Here is a 17,826-nt window from a genome sequence, read left to right as displayed (position 1 = left end):
GTTTGATAGACTTTACACATGTGGTTAAGAAGTAAAATCAATGTCCAATGTGCTGACTAGGGCTTTAACAGTCCCACATCCCTGTTCAAACCCACTGCTAAAGTAACTGGAGCACTGCAAATGAAAACAGTCCTACGCATATCTTACCTGAGCCGGCTGACCCTTTCCCAGTTTTCAATGACAGTTCTTCATATTTCACAGCATCTTTTCTGTCACACGACTGCAAAACAGATTCTGACCAGTCTATTTCCTCTGTTGTGCAAAGCCTTGACCTCATATCTAATGCATGTTTAAAAGCAGGGGCATCATTTGACCCCTTGATTTCTTCTTCGCCCTGGAGTCTGAAGACACCGTCAAGTTCTGGACTGTCCAAGATGTCACTCTCTACTTTGGTGCCAGTCTCCTTGGTCCCCAACATTGCAGTTCTTGCCCTTTTTCTGCGGGGCCAACTACTGAAGTTCTCTGGGGTTAACAAACCTCGTTTCTGAGGAGATGGAGTCCAAGACACATGTTCCCCAGGACCCGAGGAAGAAGGGCTATTAGTAGCAATCCTTGTAGGGGTGATCGACTGACATATGTATGTCTGAAGACCTCCCTTCCCAGGTGTACCGCGTGTACAAAGGGATGGGGATATGCAAAGAGGTTCACGATGTTTAGAACAATGTGCAAGAGGGCTGTCACTTCTTGATGTCTTGGTATTCATAAGTGGAGTTGAGTTTTTGGCTACATTATCGGGTGCTTCACCCAAATTAAAAGAGTCAGTCCGTTTGAACTTGAGCTTGGGCAGACCGGTTTCCTGCATTTCCAATTCTACTTGATATGTAAGGGGATTGGGCTGGAGTGTCTTCATTCTGGAGTTGGTTGGCGAACACTGTGGAGTGGAGAACACTGGCAGTCCAGGAGAATATCCTAGACGTGCTGCTGCCTTTCTCTGTTGCCGATCTGGAGTCTGACGGAAGCCATAGCTACACCCTTGTGTAGTCTCAGCAGGAAGAGCTTGCGTGCCTCTGAATTCAAACACCTCATTTCTAGAGGATTTCCGTGAGAAGGCTATGTTCATCTTAAGTCCACCAGTTAGTTCCGTCTTCACTACAGAGGCTTCTGTGATATCAATGCTCTCCTCTGTAGTAGTACCACTAAACTGGAAAGAGTCAAACTGTTGGGTATCTGATGATGATGATGATGATCCCCCCTCTGTCATTTCATGAGCAGATTCATTTTGTCTCTCAATAGCATTTGTTGACTGAGGTTCTCTATTGAGGGCTTGATTGAACTTACTGCAATTTGCTGAAATACTTTGACAACTAGAGCTATCAAATACATGACTGCCAGATGTTTGTGACCCAAGAATCAGTTCTGACAGCTTGTCATTCACAGGCAAAGACACATTACTGAGGAGAGGACTACTGGATCGAATGACTTTAGATTTGTAATGAGGTGGAGAAGAGGAACATTTAGGAGGCGTCCTTCCAGAACGAGTACACATTCTGTGGGATGGCCCAGGGCTATTCTTAGGTGTATTTTTTCCTGATGGCGGTGGTGATGAATCAACAGAAAGCAAAGCAGCACTCTGTGGATCAGATTTCTCTGGTAAGCTTAATATTCTTTTCATGCTGTGTGACCTACGGACCAATTTGAGTTCTTTGTTTCCAGTGATTTCAGATCCTCTTTGTGACATTTCAGGAGAAAACCTGCATTTTCTTTGGCAAAGTTTTTCATTAGTGTTAAAAACGTCAGCCTGTATAGTGCAAAGCTTTCTTGGTGTCAGTCGTGGTGAGCATCTATTGGAGGACTGAGGAGACTCTGGAACCTTAAACGTTTTTTCTGACATACATTTGTGTGGAGACGGAGACCAAGTGACACTCTTCCTTGGCGTTCTCATGCTGGGGCTCACAAGACAAGACCCAGAAATGGTACCACATTCCATAAAGTTCTTCACAGGGGTTCGAAGAATGCCCTTCAGCGGGCTTTTCTTTGGTGTCTCCAACTCTAAGCTCTTTGCAGCTGGAGATCTAAATGGGCTCCCTCTCAAGACCATCCTATTCTCCCCAATAGCACATTCCGAGATAAAAGCTTCAGAGAAGTCCGAGCTAAAGGCTTCAGAACCTTTAGCTGTGGAGCAAGGAATCCTCCCTGGAGTTTGGGGAGCTCTGCTCCCAACTACAGAATCAGACTGTTTATATGGAGATTTTCTTGGAGTTTTGTTGAGATTCTGAAAAAACAAATGTCAGCATGTTAATGCATTACATTCTATTTGTACCTATGAAAGGAACAGCCTAGTGAGACGAAGTCTAATTTTCAATAAGGCCCTGTGAATCATGCTGTGTACTGCCAATAAATACTGTACATATTGGTAGATGCATTACCTCAAAACCAGTGCGTGCAGACCCAAGACGGACTTCTTTAGAGTTCACAGGTTCTCTGGGAGATGAGGAAGGATTTCCAGGGGACTGAGCAGCACCAAATAGAAGTCTCATCGGAGACTTAACAACATTAACATTAATACCACCTACAAAACACAAAGAGAGAAAAGTATCACACATATTCCACTAATGGTGCAATTTCTGAGGACATCAAAGACATTGTTAATAATAATTCACCATTCACCATCAGTAGTCATAGTAAGAAATGACTAATGCACACTGTGAGGAAAATGCAGGTATCCCTGCTCACCTTTGTCCTCAAAGACAGCAAGCTGTGATGAGGACATGGCTCTGTCCAAATTTCGTGACCGAGATTGTGAACTTGAGTAGAAGACACTAGAATGTCTCCTGGCGAGGTTTTTTATTCTAGGACTCCTTCTCAGACCTATTAAAGATAATCAAGATTCATTTTAAAGAACACAATGTGAAATATGAAATTGTATAGTCATGGCCAAAAGTTTTGAGAATGATACAAATATAAATTTTTACAAAGTCTACTGCTTCAGTTTCTATAATCGCAATTTGCATATACTCCAGAATGTTATAAAGAGTGATCAGCTTAACAGCAATTAATTGCAAAGTCAGTATTTGCCTAGAAAATGAACTTTATCCCCCAAAACACATTTCAACTTGATTGCAGCCCTGCCTTAAAAAGGACCAGCTAACATCGTTTCAGTGATTGCTCCATTAACACAGGTGTGGGTGTTGATGAGGACAGGGCTGGAGATCAATCTGTCATGATTAAGTAAGAATGACACCACTGGACACTTTAAAAGGAGGCTGGTGCTTGGCATCATTGTTTCCCTTTTGTTAACCATGGTTATCTCTAAAGAAAAACGTGCAGTCATCATTGCACTGCACAAAAATGGCCTAACAGGGAAGAGCATCGCAGCTAGAAAGATTGCACCTCAGTCAACAATCTATTGCATCATCAAGAACTTCAAGGAGAGAGGTTCCATTGTTGCCAAAACAGCTCCAGGGCGCCCAAGAAAGACCAGCAAGCGTCAGGACCATCTCTTAAAAGTGTTTTAGCTGCGGGATCGGGCTACCAGCAGTACAGAGCTTGCTCAGGAATGGCAGCAGGCAGGTGTGAGTGCATCTGCACGCACTGTGAGGCGGAGACTCTTGGAGCAAGGCCTGGTCTCAAGGAGGGCAGCAAAGAAGCCACTTCTCTCCAGAAAAAACATCAGGGACAGACTGATATTCTGCAAAAGGTACAGGGAGTGGACTGCTGAGGACTGGGGTAAAGTCATTTTCTCTGATGAATCCCCTTTCCGATTGTTTGGGACATCTGGAAAACAGCTTGTTCGGAGAAGACGAGGTGAGCGCTACCACCAGTCTTGTCTCATGCCAACTCTAAAGCATCCTGAAACCATTCATGTGTGGAGTTGCTTCTCAGCCAAGGGAATTGGCTCTCTCACAGTCTTGCCTAAAAACACAGCCATGAATAAAGAATGGTACCAGAATGTCCTCCGAGCGCAACTTCTCCCAACCATCTAAGAGCAGTTTGGTGATCAACAATGCCATTTCCAGCATTATGGAGCACCTTGCCATAAAGCAAAGGTGATAACTAAATGGCTCAGGGAACAAAACAGAGATTTTGGGTCCATGGCCTGGAAACTCCCCAGATCTTAATCCCATTGAGAACTTGTGGTCAATCATCAAGAGACGGGTGGACAAACAAAAAGCTACACATTCTGACAAAATGCAAGCATTGATTGTGCAAGAATGGACTGCTATCAGTCAGGATTTGGTCCAGAAGTTGATTGAGAGCATGCCACGGAGAATTGCAGAGGTCTTGAAGAAGAAGGGTCAACACTGCAAATATTGACTTGCTGCATTAACTCATTCTAACTGTCAATAAAAGCTTTTGTTACTCATAATATGATTGCAATTATATTTCTGTATTAGGGCTGGGTATCGATTCAAATTCCAAGAATCGATCCGATTCCGAAGATTAAGAATCGATTTATTTCGATTTAATCCGATTTAATCGATTCGATCCAATTCGGGGGTTTAGTGTCATTAAAAATGTATTTGAGCTGTTTCCTGACTATGTACAGAAGCAACATGTTAAAACTAGTATTATATCGATATTAATCAGCAAATAGTTACTGGTAGTTGGTAGTTACTGATGGCTGGAAGACTGGTGAAAAGGGTTATCATAAATCTACCTTCAAGAAAGGTAATAAACAGGACAATAAACAGAGGACATCTTTGAGGTGTCTATGTCTGAAACAGTGGACTCCTACTGGGACACTAACCAGTGCATTATTATTATGATTGAAATAATTAAGAACTCACCCAAAAGCTGTTGCTACCAAATGCATTTTTATTTTAAAAGTGCTCACACTTAATAAACTGAAAGTATAAAATGTAAACGTGTATTTTTCTTTAAAGTGCGAATATAAGAACAGAACTGTCATGTTACGGTCCCCGACCCCTCCCTTTTGGGCGTGTGTTAACGTTGTCTGCGACTACTCGTCTGCGTCTGTAGATCTCCATGGGTGCGGGTGCGTCTTGTGATAGTCCGTCTCACCTGTGGCTCGTCTCGTCACGTGGGGTTTGTGTGTTCGCGCAGCGTCCTGTGCTCGTCGTTGTTTGAGTCACACATGTTCTATGTAAACGTGTTTTATGTGCGCTGTCTGCGCTTCGGTAAATGTAATAAACGTAACGATTTGGAAAGTGCAAAGGATTCTGTCTCGTCCATCGCCTTGCGCCCAACGTTACAAGAACATTTTTAAACTGTAAAAACACTGGGTAAACTATCAGTGACATGGACTAACTGTAAATAGTCACTGACACTGGATAAACTGTCCTTCTGCTTTTAGATTTCCGATTTGACTATCGTCGTTACCGGCACTGTCCGACGCCATGTTGTTTTACAGTTAGTTAGACCGAGCACGCCTGCCTCAATTCAGTGACGAGGTGGGGGTAAAAGTTCACTAAAAAATCGATCTTTGGACGTACGAATCGATTATCAGATCATCATATGCGAATTGATTCTGAATCGGAAAATCGATTTTTTCAACACAGGCCTATTCTGTATGTGATACAACATCTGACAAACACACATAAAAACCAGAGGGCAGCAGATCATGTGAAAATATAATATTTGTGTCATTCTCAAAACGTTTGGCCATGACTGTACATGTGTTAAAAGTTACTCACCAGCAGCAGGTTTGACAGGAGACTCCTCGATGACAAACATATCAGTTTCACCAGATCTCCTAATAAGACAAAAAAGTCAGTGTCATTATTTAAGTTGAGCAATTATTTTAAATGCCACGCCCTAAAAAATTGTCAAATATATTAACTGACCGGCCACTCTTCTGTCTATGCAGTAAACGATTTGACACTTGCTTATGCAGGGGTGTTTCTGAAACCTTTTTTGTCAGCAGGCTGTGTGGTTCTGTAAGAGAAGAATCTCAAAGGTACACCTCTCTCAACAAGCCCCGTGTCAGCTCACAACCATGCATCATTCTTGCACAACAGAAGCTCCTACCATCTTCCATCTGCGATCGCTTCCTTTTCTTTAGTCCTTCCACTGCTGACACGGACTGGCTGCGGGGCATTTTCTTGCTCTTTGTAGGGGACACAGTCTCTTGGTTGAAGAGGTTTCTTCTCACCTTTGTCACCTCTGTGTAAAAACATCGGCAGTTTACATCGAAGGAAAAGGTGTTTACTACAGAGTGATCGTTGTATGTTGGAGAAAGAAGAAAGAAATTTTGCGTTACGCACCTTGAACTGGTTTTTGAGGTGGCTGACTTTTCACGCTGGACTTTTCTGATGGAACACACACTGTTGGCTTTGCCTGTCAAGACAGAGGAAAAACAATGCCAATGACATGGATGACTCCAGGCAACTTTGAAATCAGGCGCATCAAATTTAATGTCGGCAAACCTAATATAATATAATATATATATATATATATATATATATATATATATATATATATATATATATATATATATATATATTAGTGGTGGGCCGTTAACAGCGTTAACGGCGGTCGTTAATTTGATACTCTTATTGGGCGATATAAAAATTATCGCCGTTAATCTATTCTTAAAGTTGGGTTGGGAACTGGGTCAAAATGGGTAAGCAAACTATAATGACTTTCAACTTGATAGTTTAGCTCGGCTGTATTCCTAACCAAATTGCACAGTAGGGGCGAGAACGAGTTTTTAAACCTGTGAATTACAAATCGTACGTGTTTTTACATGGATGCAGCCACGAAGTCTCCAGGTTTGCTTCATGGAAAATTCATGTTTAGGAACGTAAAGTGTTACCGGAGCGGAGCTTGGAGCGGTCGTTTTCTGCATGGTCCTAGCGCTAGATTCGTCGCTATTTAAATATTTCTTTTTAACCGTTAAAACTAGAGGACCAAAACCGACTTTTGAAAATTACGTCCGTGAGGTTAAATGTACTAAATGTTGGCTTACATTTCAAATATCATGTTTAGCTGAATAAACATGTTATTTAATGTACAGTATGTAGGCTTACAAATTCATGTTTAACTGAATAAACCGTTGAACACTAGTAGCCTCCATTTTATTGAGCATGTTTTTTTCTTCAAGTATCAAAGTAGAACAGCTTCCTCAAGCAGTCATTGATGCATTTTGGAAACAGGAGATGAGCCCCTGGTCTAATGCACCCCCTGTATTAAGAAACCCTATCTCAAAAACTGACTTTTAGTCATTACTTGGGTAGCACGCATATGAGCCATTTTAATATAGATTAATCTAGATTAATTTCAAGATTTCAGTGAGATTAATCTAGATTAATAAAATTAATCTATGCCCACCATCGATTCAAATTCCAAGAATCGATCCGATTCTGAAGATTAAGAATCGATTAATCCGATTTAATCGATTCGATCCGATTCGGGGTTTAGTGTTATTAAAAATGTATTTATTTGAGCTGTTTCCTGACTATGTACAGAAGCAACATGTTAAAACTAGTATTATATCAATATTAATCAGCAAATAGTTACTGGTAGTTGGTAGTTACTGATGGCTGGAAGACTGGAGAAAAGGGTAATCATAAATCTACCTTCAAGAAAGGTAATCCAGGACAATAAACAGAGGACATCTTTGAGGTGTCTATATCTGCAACAGTGGACTCCTACTGGGACACTAACCAGTGCATTATTATTATGATTGAAATAATTAAGAAGTCACCCAAAAGATGTTGCTACCAAATGCATTTTTATTTTAAAAGTGCTCACACTTAATAAACTGAAAGTATAAAATGTAAACGTGTATTTTTCTTTAAAGTGAGATTATAAGAACAGAACTCTCACGTTACGGTCCCCGACCCCTCACTGTTGGGCGTGTTAACGTTGTCTGCGGCTACTCGTCTGCGTATCTCCGTGGGTGCGGGTGCGTCTTGTGATAATCCTCACCTGTGGCTCGTCTCGTCATCACGTGGGGTTTGTGTGGTTTGTCTACCTAATGTGCGTTCGCGCAGCGTCCTGTGCTCGTTGTTTGAGTCACACATGTTCTATGTAAATGTGTTTTATGTGCGCTGTCTGCGCTTTGGTAAATGTAATAAACGTAGCGATTTGGAAAGTGCAAAGGATTCTGTCTCGTCCATCGCCTTGCGCCCAACGTTACAAGAACATTTTAAACTTTTTTAAACTGTAAAAACACTGGGTAAACTGTCAGTGACATGGACTAACTGTAAATAGTCACTGACACTGGATAAACTGTCCTGTTTTTAGATTGCCGATTTGACCATCGTCGTTACCGTCACTGTCCGACGCCATGTTGTTTTACAGTTAGTTAGACCGAGCACGCCTGCGTGAGTTCAGTGACGAGGCGGGGGTAAAAGTTCACTAAAAAAATCAATCTTTGGACATACGAATCGATTATCAAATCATCATATGCGAATCGATTCTGAATCGGAAAATCGATTTTTTCAACACAGGCCTTTTATATATATATATATATATATATATATATATATATATATATATATATATATATATATATATAAATCAATCAAACTCCCTAGTTTTTTTGCATGAGGAAGAAACCTTGAGAGGAACCAAGACTCAGGGGGGGAACCCATCCTCCTCTGGCCGACACCGGTCACCATGACAACAACAACAACAATTTAGACAGAATATATTTATATATATATATATAAAGAAAAAAAAAAGCATTTTTAAAATTTATTTTACACTGACCTGTCTACTTGATCTCCTGGGCATCTCTATTTGCCTGAGGGTTTGTGGTGCCTCTGTCATGCTCTTATGACGAGTAAGCATACTGGTTCTGAACAGTAAACAGCAGGGTAACACATTGTTCTGGAACAAGTAAACATGTGAACATGGCAGTATGTGCTCGATTGCTCACCTCCTCTTTTTAGCAGAGCGATCCCGTAATTCCTCAAGCCGATCTCCGGCATTAGAGCCCAGGCTCTGTGTGGCGGACAGCAGCAAGGGGCTCACAGAAACACTTTCCTTGGCCATCGAGTCGTCACTAAAAAAGTCAGGGGGCAGGACGGCTGCAAGTTCATCGGGCAGTTGGGTGCCAAGACTGTGGTATATGTCTGCCAGCACCTTAGGAATGCTGTTCAGGTACCTAGGAAATACAACAGATGAGGATTAATAAGGTTAACATTATTTGTACAGAATATTTTTGACTAACCTTTGAAATCACATTTCTTTTACAGGACACTGCAAGCACTTACAGTGGCAGAATGTCTTCTTTCATGAACTTGGCCAGGTATACAGGATCATTGGTCAAAGATATTATGCGCAGCATACCAGCCATCTAAGTAAAAAGTCAGTGGAGGACAGCACTTGTTTTACATTATGTTCAAGTAGAACTTAAATTTCACCCCATTACATTGAGCCCTCATTTTACTTGAGACAACAATTTAGCAGAAACAGCTTGGAGGTGTACAATTGGACTACAGCCTGACTGTTACCATGCAACTGTTACTACGGCATCCAACAGCTCTTCACCAAAGGTTGGTTTCTGACTTCAGAGCTGTTTTTGGCTGAATATTCGTGGGTGACAGACCAGCAGTAATACTGACACACTTAAGGATTCCAGTAACACCACTGTGCCTGGTTTATTTGTACTAGCCCAATGTGGGTGATGAGCATTTATGTACATCATTTTAAAATAATCTCATACTAATCTAAATGAATGGTTTTGAGAAACCAATATGTAATGAAAATACACGTTCTTACCTCCTCCACTACAGGTTCCATGTGATCTGGGTCTTGAGGCGCTGACGCCTGCCTGCACAGCTCCAGTCTGAGAACTACCTGCAGCTGACAACTGGACCAAGATTACAGACAGCGTTATTCCACAACTTCTCAAGACTACCAGGAGTGGCAATAAAAACTTCTAATATTACTCTGTATTGTCACGAGAGAATAATAACAATCCATACTCTCTGATTTTTCTGTCAACATCTGGAGCACTTCCATAGATTTGACGAACAGTCTGAGTGCTTTTCAAGAGGCTCATCTTGATCAAATCTGAGAATGAAGCCTGTGAAGACAAATTAAGAAATGAATGATCATCAAGAGTAAAAACCATATAGTTGTCAAATTGTTAAAGTCACACTGTACACCATTTAAGTAATGGAAGCAATTAAGAGTATTTCAAGGGCATATTCACAATCTCAGTCATGCCATGAATAGTTTTGAACACAATCACCGAAAACATTATAATTGTGTCTTTAATTGCATGTACATAGCATAATTCTACTGTGTAGAACATTTATATAAAAACAATAATTTCATAACCCCATTGTTTTAAAACTTTGAACTATTTGAGGAAGAGGCGATTTTATGGCAGTGTCATAGATTGTGGTGTCGGACCCTTGAAGCCACAAGTGCACTTCTTTCTCACCTGTGCATCAGCGTGGCTCTTCATGAAGGATGTCACCAGCGAGAGCAGACCCTGGACTTGGGTAAGAAGAGGAATGCTCTTATCCTCCACAGCCTGTTGATAACGGAGTTTCAAGTGGGACAGTAGTTCCTCTTCACTTTTGAAGTCTGCGAAGGAATTACGAGACGTTACGGATACAAACACACACGTAAAGGCATGGGTTCACAAACGACCTTCACACGGCCCTTCCTTACGTATGGCCTCGACCGAGGTTCTTTCACCGGTGCCTCTCGCGCTCCGTTTGACAGGCCCTCTCGCTGCACTGGACGAGTCCGTTTCTGCCTGGCTCTTCTGGGCCTTCACAGTGAACCGAGCAAAATTCAGCATCTGCAGAGAGCGACTCATGGTCTTCATCTTCTGTCTGACTGGTGTACGCTGAGCACCTCCTGCAGAGCAAAGGTCACATGAAACTTCAGCCTCACCACTGTCTCAGTTGTATTAACATTATTAATAATCAAAGTCAAGTTAATTTACAAAGCACTTTCTACAAAAGCGGCAGTCACAAAGCAGATTTAGAGCTCAAGAACCCAGTGAGCAAGCCGAAAGCAACAGAGGTATTATTATTATTACTACTGATTATTTACATTGAGAGCCATAGAATTAAAAGTAAAATACAAACACTGTTCAATATTCAAAGAATTGTTTTTAAATAAAGAATATGTTCTACTTAAAAGAGGTTTTCTTATTATGGACGCACTAACGTTTTTTGCCTCTGGGGCCAGTACTCGGTCCAGCTGTACTGTTTTGATAGAACTCTGCTAGGCTGTGGGTGAGCTCCTGCTGAGTGCTCAAATCTCGTTGCTCTTCCTCCTCCGAGGGTGCATGCAGGAGCCTAGCAGCCAGGAGCACATGCAGCATCATCATCATCAACAACAACAAAAACAACAATAACAAACCCCTGGTTTTAAGAACAAGAGAATAAATGTATTAATTTGCAAAATGGATAGATACGATTTAAATAAGTACCTCATTGACTGCATCAAATGGCAGCTAATCCCAGATTGGTCTGATAGAGGAAACCAGCCCTCTGCAAGGTCTGCTTTCAGATTAGTCCACTGCTGGAGCTCCTGATTTGCCCAGTCAGGAATCCGATGCTGATTAGTTTGTTCTGGGAGATGCAAAGATAGCAGATTTTTAAAAATTGCACTGAACCAAGACTTTATTTGGTACATCTACCTTTAGTCAGCAAACTGTTCATGCTTAGCATCATGTGTTCAGTTAAGCATTGTCAATTAAGTGTTTTATAGTGGTGCTAAACTAAAGACCTGGGCAGGGATGAAGCAAGTCAACTAACATTTCGATGTGATGACATTTAATGAATCATGGCTGATCTTTTCATTACCCACCTGACTTCTCATCATCCTCCATGATGTCATACATCACATTAAGAACACTACTGACAACATCAGGAAGGTCCATAGCGTCATGTGTAGTTTGGCTGATGCCCACCACCTCCTTGGTCTCCGTGACCAGAGGCTGGAGGACTGTCAGAAGAGCCGTGTTGGGGGACAGCACTGACACAACTGCTGAATAGATTTGCCCTCCTGCACACACCTCTGCCAGCTGCAAAACCACACAAAGTGCATAAAGCATTTTATAAAAAAACTACCAAATTCATATTCCACAGAATGGTTTTCGAGTACGAGTAGTTTCCTAAATTGCCTTTTCATTCAAAGAAATTAAATGATAATATTACCATGTTAGAGGCTTGGACAGACAGCTCCTGCAGAAGGCACTGAAAGGATGCCCGATCCTGTTCTGGTTTATCTGGGCACAGTAAGATCCAACATTCTGATGCCAACTGTCTGAAGGAGCAGGTATCCAAGCCATGCAGCACACTTCTGAGAGTCACCTCTACAGAAGCACGCAGAAGCTTTTGTCCACATGACACAGGCTCAAGTGACACTATGCAACTTTGTCTGCCCTCATCTGGTGTAATAAAAAAAAAAAGAGTGGCGTTAGTTTTAAAGTGTTCAGTGTTCTCACCGATATCAAGAAACACAACTGACATCGCTAGATCAATATTGGCTACCTGCACCCCAGCAAAGAGTTCCCACAAGGGATGGAAATGCCCGCTTGTAGGTCTTTTCTGAGGACAAAATGTAAGCAGTAGTTGAGCCACTTGGAAAAGAGCATATTGCTTCTTCGTTCAGCGTGCTCGGGTTGGGGTGCGTGTGGTTCAGGGCTGAACCAGGGCTCAACATGGGAAGCACTTTTCCTGCTACCAGCTGCAGCGCGTGCATCACAGCCTTCAAGCCCACGCAGTCTCCAACTCCATGATCAACCTGTTAAAATGTGCACGTTACAAAACACCAAAATTGCACGTTTATGTATAATGAACTACATAATTTTAAGTACAACAACTAACCTTTAAAGAACCGCTATCTGCCCAGTGAAGGACAACGTTGCGTTGAACCATCATGTCTATTAGGCGTTTTGGAAGGACGAGCTCAACTAAGTCCTTGTAACGTTCTCCATCACCGCTGCGTGTGAACTCCTCCAGATCTCTCCTCGACCGTGGACACTCGGAGACCACAAACAAGACGTTTCTCCCAACACATGAATGTTCATCATCTGTCAGCGGAACCTTTTTGGTGTTTCGTATCGACCTCCTGGGTCGCAACGTCGGTTTCGTCGGAGAAGTAATGTCCGGTCTATCCCACTGGAAATCCAAAATGATCTCCTTCAGTGTGTTCTGCACAGAACCGGCCCGGCTGTGGTGAACTTTGTCGGACGTTTTCTCACTAACAGCAAATTTTGCGAGCAGTTCCGCCTCGAAATCGCCGAAGACCTTCTCGTGAAGTTCTCTGAAATCTGTGCCTCTCGTGATCAGACCTCCATTCTTCACGGTTCTTGAGTGGAAAAACGTGTAACCCCACCTCACCTTCTCGAACCCATACTTGCTGCCCAAGGAGAGAAGAAATCTCGACGTCCACCGCTTCAAGTGATCACGATATTCGTCCTTCGACAAGCTGTGTCCCTCTGAACGATAATCCACATCGATGGCGAACACCACATTATGAGAGGCCATCACTTCCAGCTTAAGAATGCATTAGTAGCCAGTGTGAATTACACCCAGTACCAGCCAAATATATACATACGGTTCCGGTCTGACTCTACGAAACAAGGGTGAGAACTGAAATATCTCTGTTAAGAACTGAAATATCTCCTGGTTTTCTTAACAGGATTACTAGCAAGTTAGCTGGCTAACCTAGCTAACTGACCAACATCTAGCTAAGTTTAGTACTGTTTAGCAAGCTGTAATACATTAAAATAAAACTGACCAAACGATTAATTAACGTATCCATAAAATAACTATTATCGTTAGTAACATCTAAAAATTAAAAGCACAACTGAACTAGTAGGTTTAGGAGTTCAAATCGACATTTTCTAAGTTACGTAGCTTAGCTAAAGTAGCTAACTTGCTAACTACCTTTCTGAGTGCTTGAACTCTTCGCGCTTCAGCGCTGGCTTTCCAAACTCGGACTGTGATTGGTCAGTCACCTCCAATCACAAACGCAGGATACGAACGTTATTCATTTCGTGGCCTCCGATAGGTTCAAAGTACCATCGATCAAACGAAGACTTTGTTAGATTTTTGGAATGAAGGTCGAACGTCATATTTTGAAAACGTATTTGCAAAATACAATAGTCAAAACCAAATGAAACTAATTACTCTAAGTCAAATTTATACTTCGACATCACTTGGGTAAACTATTTATTTATTTATTTACATTTGGCCCACCCAGTTGCGTAATTTCCGCCGACCTCAATCAGGGAGTCAGTTGGTGCCTGTCTCAACATGGTTGGTTGTTTGAAGTATCTAACTTCAAAACAAGTCATGTGTTCTGGGATGTGTGATGCAAAAAGCAGGGCCGGCGCCACGGGGGGGGCGAATGGGGGCGTCGCCCCCTCAGGCGAGGTGTCCCGCCCCCTCAATGTAAAATAAGACCCATTTATTTTACGTTCGCCCCCCCCCCCCCCCCGCTCAACAACTTACGTTCGCCGCCACCCCTCGCTCAACAACTCTTACGTTCGCCCCCCCGAAACTGACGCCCCCTCACTGTATATGTTCTGGCGCCGGCCCTGGCAAAAAGTATCTTAGAGCAGTGGAAAGTTTGTCCCCTAAGGACACTCCATATATCTGAAACGTTTTTCAACAGCAGTCATGCACATTTTCTCTTTGTTCGTCCTCAAGGATGCCTGTGGCACAAAGTAAACAATACCAAAAGTATCTTAAAGGTGTACCAAAATGTGTTATTTTAATTTATTTTATTACATTTTTAAGTGTGCAAAGTAGGCACATAATGAAAGTCTAATGAAAACAAGTTATTTTATTTTATTTAGGGTTATGAAAGGTAATTTAACTCAATTGTACATGCTGGCATGAATGCTAATGAATATATCCAGAATAGCCTAAAACATACTGCAATTGTATCATTGTCCAGTGTGTAAGTAAAGGTTTCTGCAAGAGTTTACATGCCCCAGTGTAAATATTTTTTATGACCTAATGAGGCTGTTCCATAGCATTGATCTATACATAGACAAACTAGTGGATAGTTCATGTTGTGTTCATGTTATGCTATGTTGCTTTTGGGTTGTTGAAAGGGTAGCAGCCTTATCTGCTCTCCATGGACTGACACATGACATCCAGTACTGAATATTTCCCTTTTGCTCCTTAGCAGGTACCCAACCGTTGCTACACAGACTTCAGATTCCATGCTTGCAACAGGAATGACACAGGAACTGCTGAACCTCTAAAGTCATCTGATTATGTTTATTTGCCATGACTCTCCTATCATGTAGGTGCTGCTAACTCTTTATAACCAGTGTGGTTACTGTTCTAGAGTAAACATACATATTTTAAATATGGACTGCTACTGCATAGGCACAGCTACCCATATAGTCTGACTAGCCTAAAGCTTATTTACATGTCGGCTCTACTACCATAGATAACAGTCTGGTTATTAGTCTACTGGTGTTTCGTTTCTATGTTTGCATCTGTTACCAGACTGGCCAATTACACATACATACATTGTTGGGGTTTATACCATCTAAATGGAGGACTTATCTTGTCTGTACTAAGAAACTGACCAACGTACTACTGAGCTACCAGTGGTTCCAAGAACTGAGTAGAGTTAACTGAAACATGTAAACAAGTGTGGCTTGCATGTTGTGCCAGCTTCAGGTCCTTAATCATAGTACTTGGTTTAAAGTACTAAAGTAATTGGTTTACTCTGTATGATCTACTGCATAGGTGTAGATTAAGAGGAAGCATATTTCCATGTTTGCCCAGACTGCGTAGTCCTATTGGTGCTGATTGCCTCCTGTATACTTTTATTCATTACTTCATAAATAAAGTTCAGCATTCTAGTTTGATAATTGTAAATGGGCCATATTTGTCAACATCTGTGCAGTTAGAACACACATACACACACACACACACACACACACTAGTGATTACTAGGGGGCTGTGGTGCACATGTGCCCGGAGCGGTGGGCAGCCCTAGCCCGGCGCCCGGGGAGCAGTTGGGGTTAGGTGCCTTGCTCAAGGGCACCTCAGTCATGGCCTCAGGCCTGGGAATCAAACCCATGACCCTCCGGTCACAAGACCAGTTCCCTACCACCCGACATGCCCAATGACAGCATGTGCCTTTTCTGATGTAGTGATGTCAAACATTTACTTCTTTGTCCCGTTCAGGTATTGAAACTATGTAAATCTGTAACTGCACCCTTTTGCCTGTCTACTGAGTTCTTTACTATGGTAATAGGAGCAGAGACACCCCATTGTCAAAGAAGAAACATGTACATTCGCTTGTGAAAGTCAGGTATGTTGTATGGTCAGTCTGCTGGATCTACTAGCATGTCATTATACAAAGAGCATCACCAAATCCTGAGCCTTGCTTAGAAAAGTCCTTCTTTTCTAGGGTGCGCAGTGTCTTTGTATGTGTATTACATTCTACTACATGAAAGTGGCCTTTTCCTGCTCTACAGGTCACACCGACCTGCACACAACTGCTGGATTCTATGGTATATGCATCTCATGACTCTGTTGATACAAGACTTCCACAGTGTTTATACCATCGCTGCTTGTCTGAAATAAAACGAACATCGGTTATGTATACAGCTATGGTTGTGCAACTGTGGAAGACTGCCAGTGTTTGACATCAAGATTCTGCTTAAAACAAATTAGATTCTAAGTAAGATGCAGCATCAGTGAAGACTGATATAGTCAGTCAGGTGTCATGTATCACACACCCTTGATTTGTTTATATAAGACCCCAATCAGCTCACATGTGAGAGGTGTTCACAGTGTTTGCACTCTGCCTGCTGGTGTTCCACAGACATATAACCAGCATTTTCCATAAAAAAAAACTGAGCTCAGAAAGACTAGGTTAGCTGCTGCACCAGCATACCTTGTTAAAATAACTCTTAGAACATTGGGCGATTCCGCAGTGCAAACATGGCTAAAACGTTTCTTAGAAGATGGCATTGATGTTACAGATTACATTGATAGTAGTGACTAGATCCTTTTTACATCTTTTGATGAATGTTATTTTCAGCAGAATCAATCTTTTGACTACTTTTAGCTTGATATTTATGCAGGCTGTGGATGCATAAAATTTGTAGTTAACCTAAAAGTGATCCCACTGTCGGGCTTTTACTACCACTGAAAATGTTCTCTTTTAACAGAGCATGGGGAATATAACATTAGATTCTGTCGCTGTTGTAATTGTAAGTTGGTTTATTTAAGAATGCGAACTATGGCCATAGCTTATAATCACATTTTCTATTCATTTTTGTTCTGTTTTAACAAAACCCAACAAATCATAGCAGTTGTGATTCTTTTAACAAGGCTTCACTGTATGGGGCTTAGTTAAGTTATGCATCTTTCCATGAATATTCCCATTATTATTCTTTTAGTCTTTGGTGATTTTCATCATATGTAGCTACACCTTTAGAGAATCATGTGATTTTTTGTGCAATGCATTTACTGTGTGCAGTAATGCACACAAAAGCCTAAAAGTCTGAAATGTTTAGACTTACCATATTCCTGAACATTGATTTTATATGGTCCTTTTTTAAATTCAGTAACACTTTTTCGCTGAATATTTGAAAATAAACATCTATGAATTAAAACATATCTGTTGTGAAAAATGACCTCAAACCTTTGTCTGAGAAGACGAGAACTCCCTCACCCAGCCATCATCATGGACATTGACAATGAGAAGAAAAGTCTAATTATGGACATTTTTCATATTGGTATTCTGCAAATATTTCCGACTTAATTTCAGCTCTCAACTGCCTATAATATATTGCTTAATGAAGTGATGTGCGTATGCTTTATGCCTGAACTGTGTTTGTTCAAATTGCTTTCTCATTCTGTTGACTCTCAACAGAACTCCAATTTTACTACACTCCCATGAAACCACCAGATCTTCTGCATTGGTTTATGTGGACAAAGGGACTGGGAGACAGTGAAGGTA

At 41.5% G+C, this 17,826-nt stretch overlaps 1 protein-coding gene and 2 long non-coding RNA genes across 7 annotated transcripts in view; 2 read left to right on the top strand and 1 right to left on the bottom strand.

Annotated features, from left to right (window-relative positions):
* LOC143515254 (uncharacterized) overlaps positions 1 to 10,307 on the top strand; it is a 21,534-nt gene extending 11,227 nt beyond the window's left edge. For 2 of the 4 annotated variants that reach the window (XR_013131079.1, XR_013131080.1), the window contains exons 2-5: positions 8,799 to 9,009; positions 9,105 to 9,216; positions 9,316 to 9,404; positions 9,645 to 10,307. This is a non-coding gene — a long non-coding RNA (uncharacterized LOC143515254). Of the gene's footprint in view, positions 1 to 8,629; positions 8,690 to 8,798; positions 9,010 to 9,104; positions 9,217 to 9,315; positions 9,405 to 9,644 lie in introns of those variants that run through there. The other 2 variants (XR_013131077.1, XR_013131078.1) reach the window with 2 other exon arrangements.
* Positions 1 to 14,031, bottom strand: part of ticrr (TopBP1-interacting, checkpoint, and replication regulator) — a 14,917-nt gene extending 886 nt beyond the window's left edge. Inside the window, exons 1-21 of the mRNA XM_077007378.1 lie at positions 13,773 to 14,031; positions 12,708 to 13,455; positions 12,372 to 12,624; positions 12,036 to 12,268; positions 11,686 to 11,902; positions 11,306 to 11,447; positions 11,041 to 11,171; positions 10,534 to 10,725; positions 10,301 to 10,446; positions 9,837 to 9,937; positions 9,631 to 9,721; positions 9,123 to 9,205; positions 8,786 to 9,013; positions 8,617 to 8,704; positions 6,165 to 6,237; positions 5,929 to 6,063; positions 5,745 to 5,835; positions 5,595 to 5,653; positions 2,674 to 2,808; positions 2,367 to 2,509; positions 148 to 2,212 (exon numbers count right to left, since the gene is read on the bottom strand). Of these exons, the coding sequence (XP_076863493.1) occupies positions 148 to 2,212; positions 2,367 to 2,509; positions 2,674 to 2,808; positions 5,595 to 5,653; positions 5,745 to 5,835; positions 5,929 to 6,063; positions 6,165 to 6,237; positions 8,617 to 8,704; positions 8,786 to 9,013; positions 9,123 to 9,205; positions 9,631 to 9,721; positions 9,837 to 9,937; positions 10,301 to 10,446; positions 10,534 to 10,725; positions 11,041 to 11,171; positions 11,306 to 11,447; positions 11,686 to 11,902; positions 12,036 to 12,268; positions 12,372 to 12,624; positions 12,708 to 13,370 (5,269 nt within the window). The 5' untranslated portion in view covers positions 13,371 to 13,455; positions 13,773 to 14,031. The remainder of the gene's footprint in view (positions 1 to 147; positions 2,213 to 2,366; positions 2,510 to 2,673; positions 2,809 to 5,594; positions 5,654 to 5,744; positions 5,836 to 5,928; positions 6,064 to 6,164; positions 6,238 to 8,616; positions 8,705 to 8,785; positions 9,014 to 9,122; positions 9,206 to 9,630; positions 9,722 to 9,836; positions 9,938 to 10,300; positions 10,447 to 10,533; positions 10,726 to 11,040; positions 11,172 to 11,305; positions 11,448 to 11,685; positions 11,903 to 12,035; positions 12,269 to 12,371; positions 12,625 to 12,707; positions 13,456 to 13,772) is intronic.
* On the top strand, positions 13,333 to 17,826 carry LOC143515255 (uncharacterized). 2 transcript variants are annotated; one of them, XR_013131082.1, is made up of 5 exons: positions 13,333 to 13,468; positions 15,025 to 15,141; positions 16,111 to 16,167; positions 16,267 to 16,369; positions 17,740 to 17,826. It is a non-coding gene; the product is annotated as an uncharacterized LOC143515255 (long non-coding RNA). The 2 variants fall into 2 exon arrangements; XR_013131081.1 differs by having other exon boundaries at positions 13,346 to 13,468; positions 15,022 to 15,141.

Source organism: Brachyhypopomus gauderio, chromosome 5 (genome assembly GCF_052324685.1).
Source record: "Brachyhypopomus gauderio isolate BG-103 chromosome 5, BGAUD_0.2, whole genome shotgun sequence".
Classification (NCBI taxonomy): domain Eukaryota; kingdom Metazoa; phylum Chordata; class Actinopteri; order Gymnotiformes; family Hypopomidae; genus Brachyhypopomus; species Brachyhypopomus gauderio.
The sequence above is the reverse complement of the archived record's forward strand: the minus strand, read 5'-3'. Positions and strand labels throughout refer to the sequence as shown.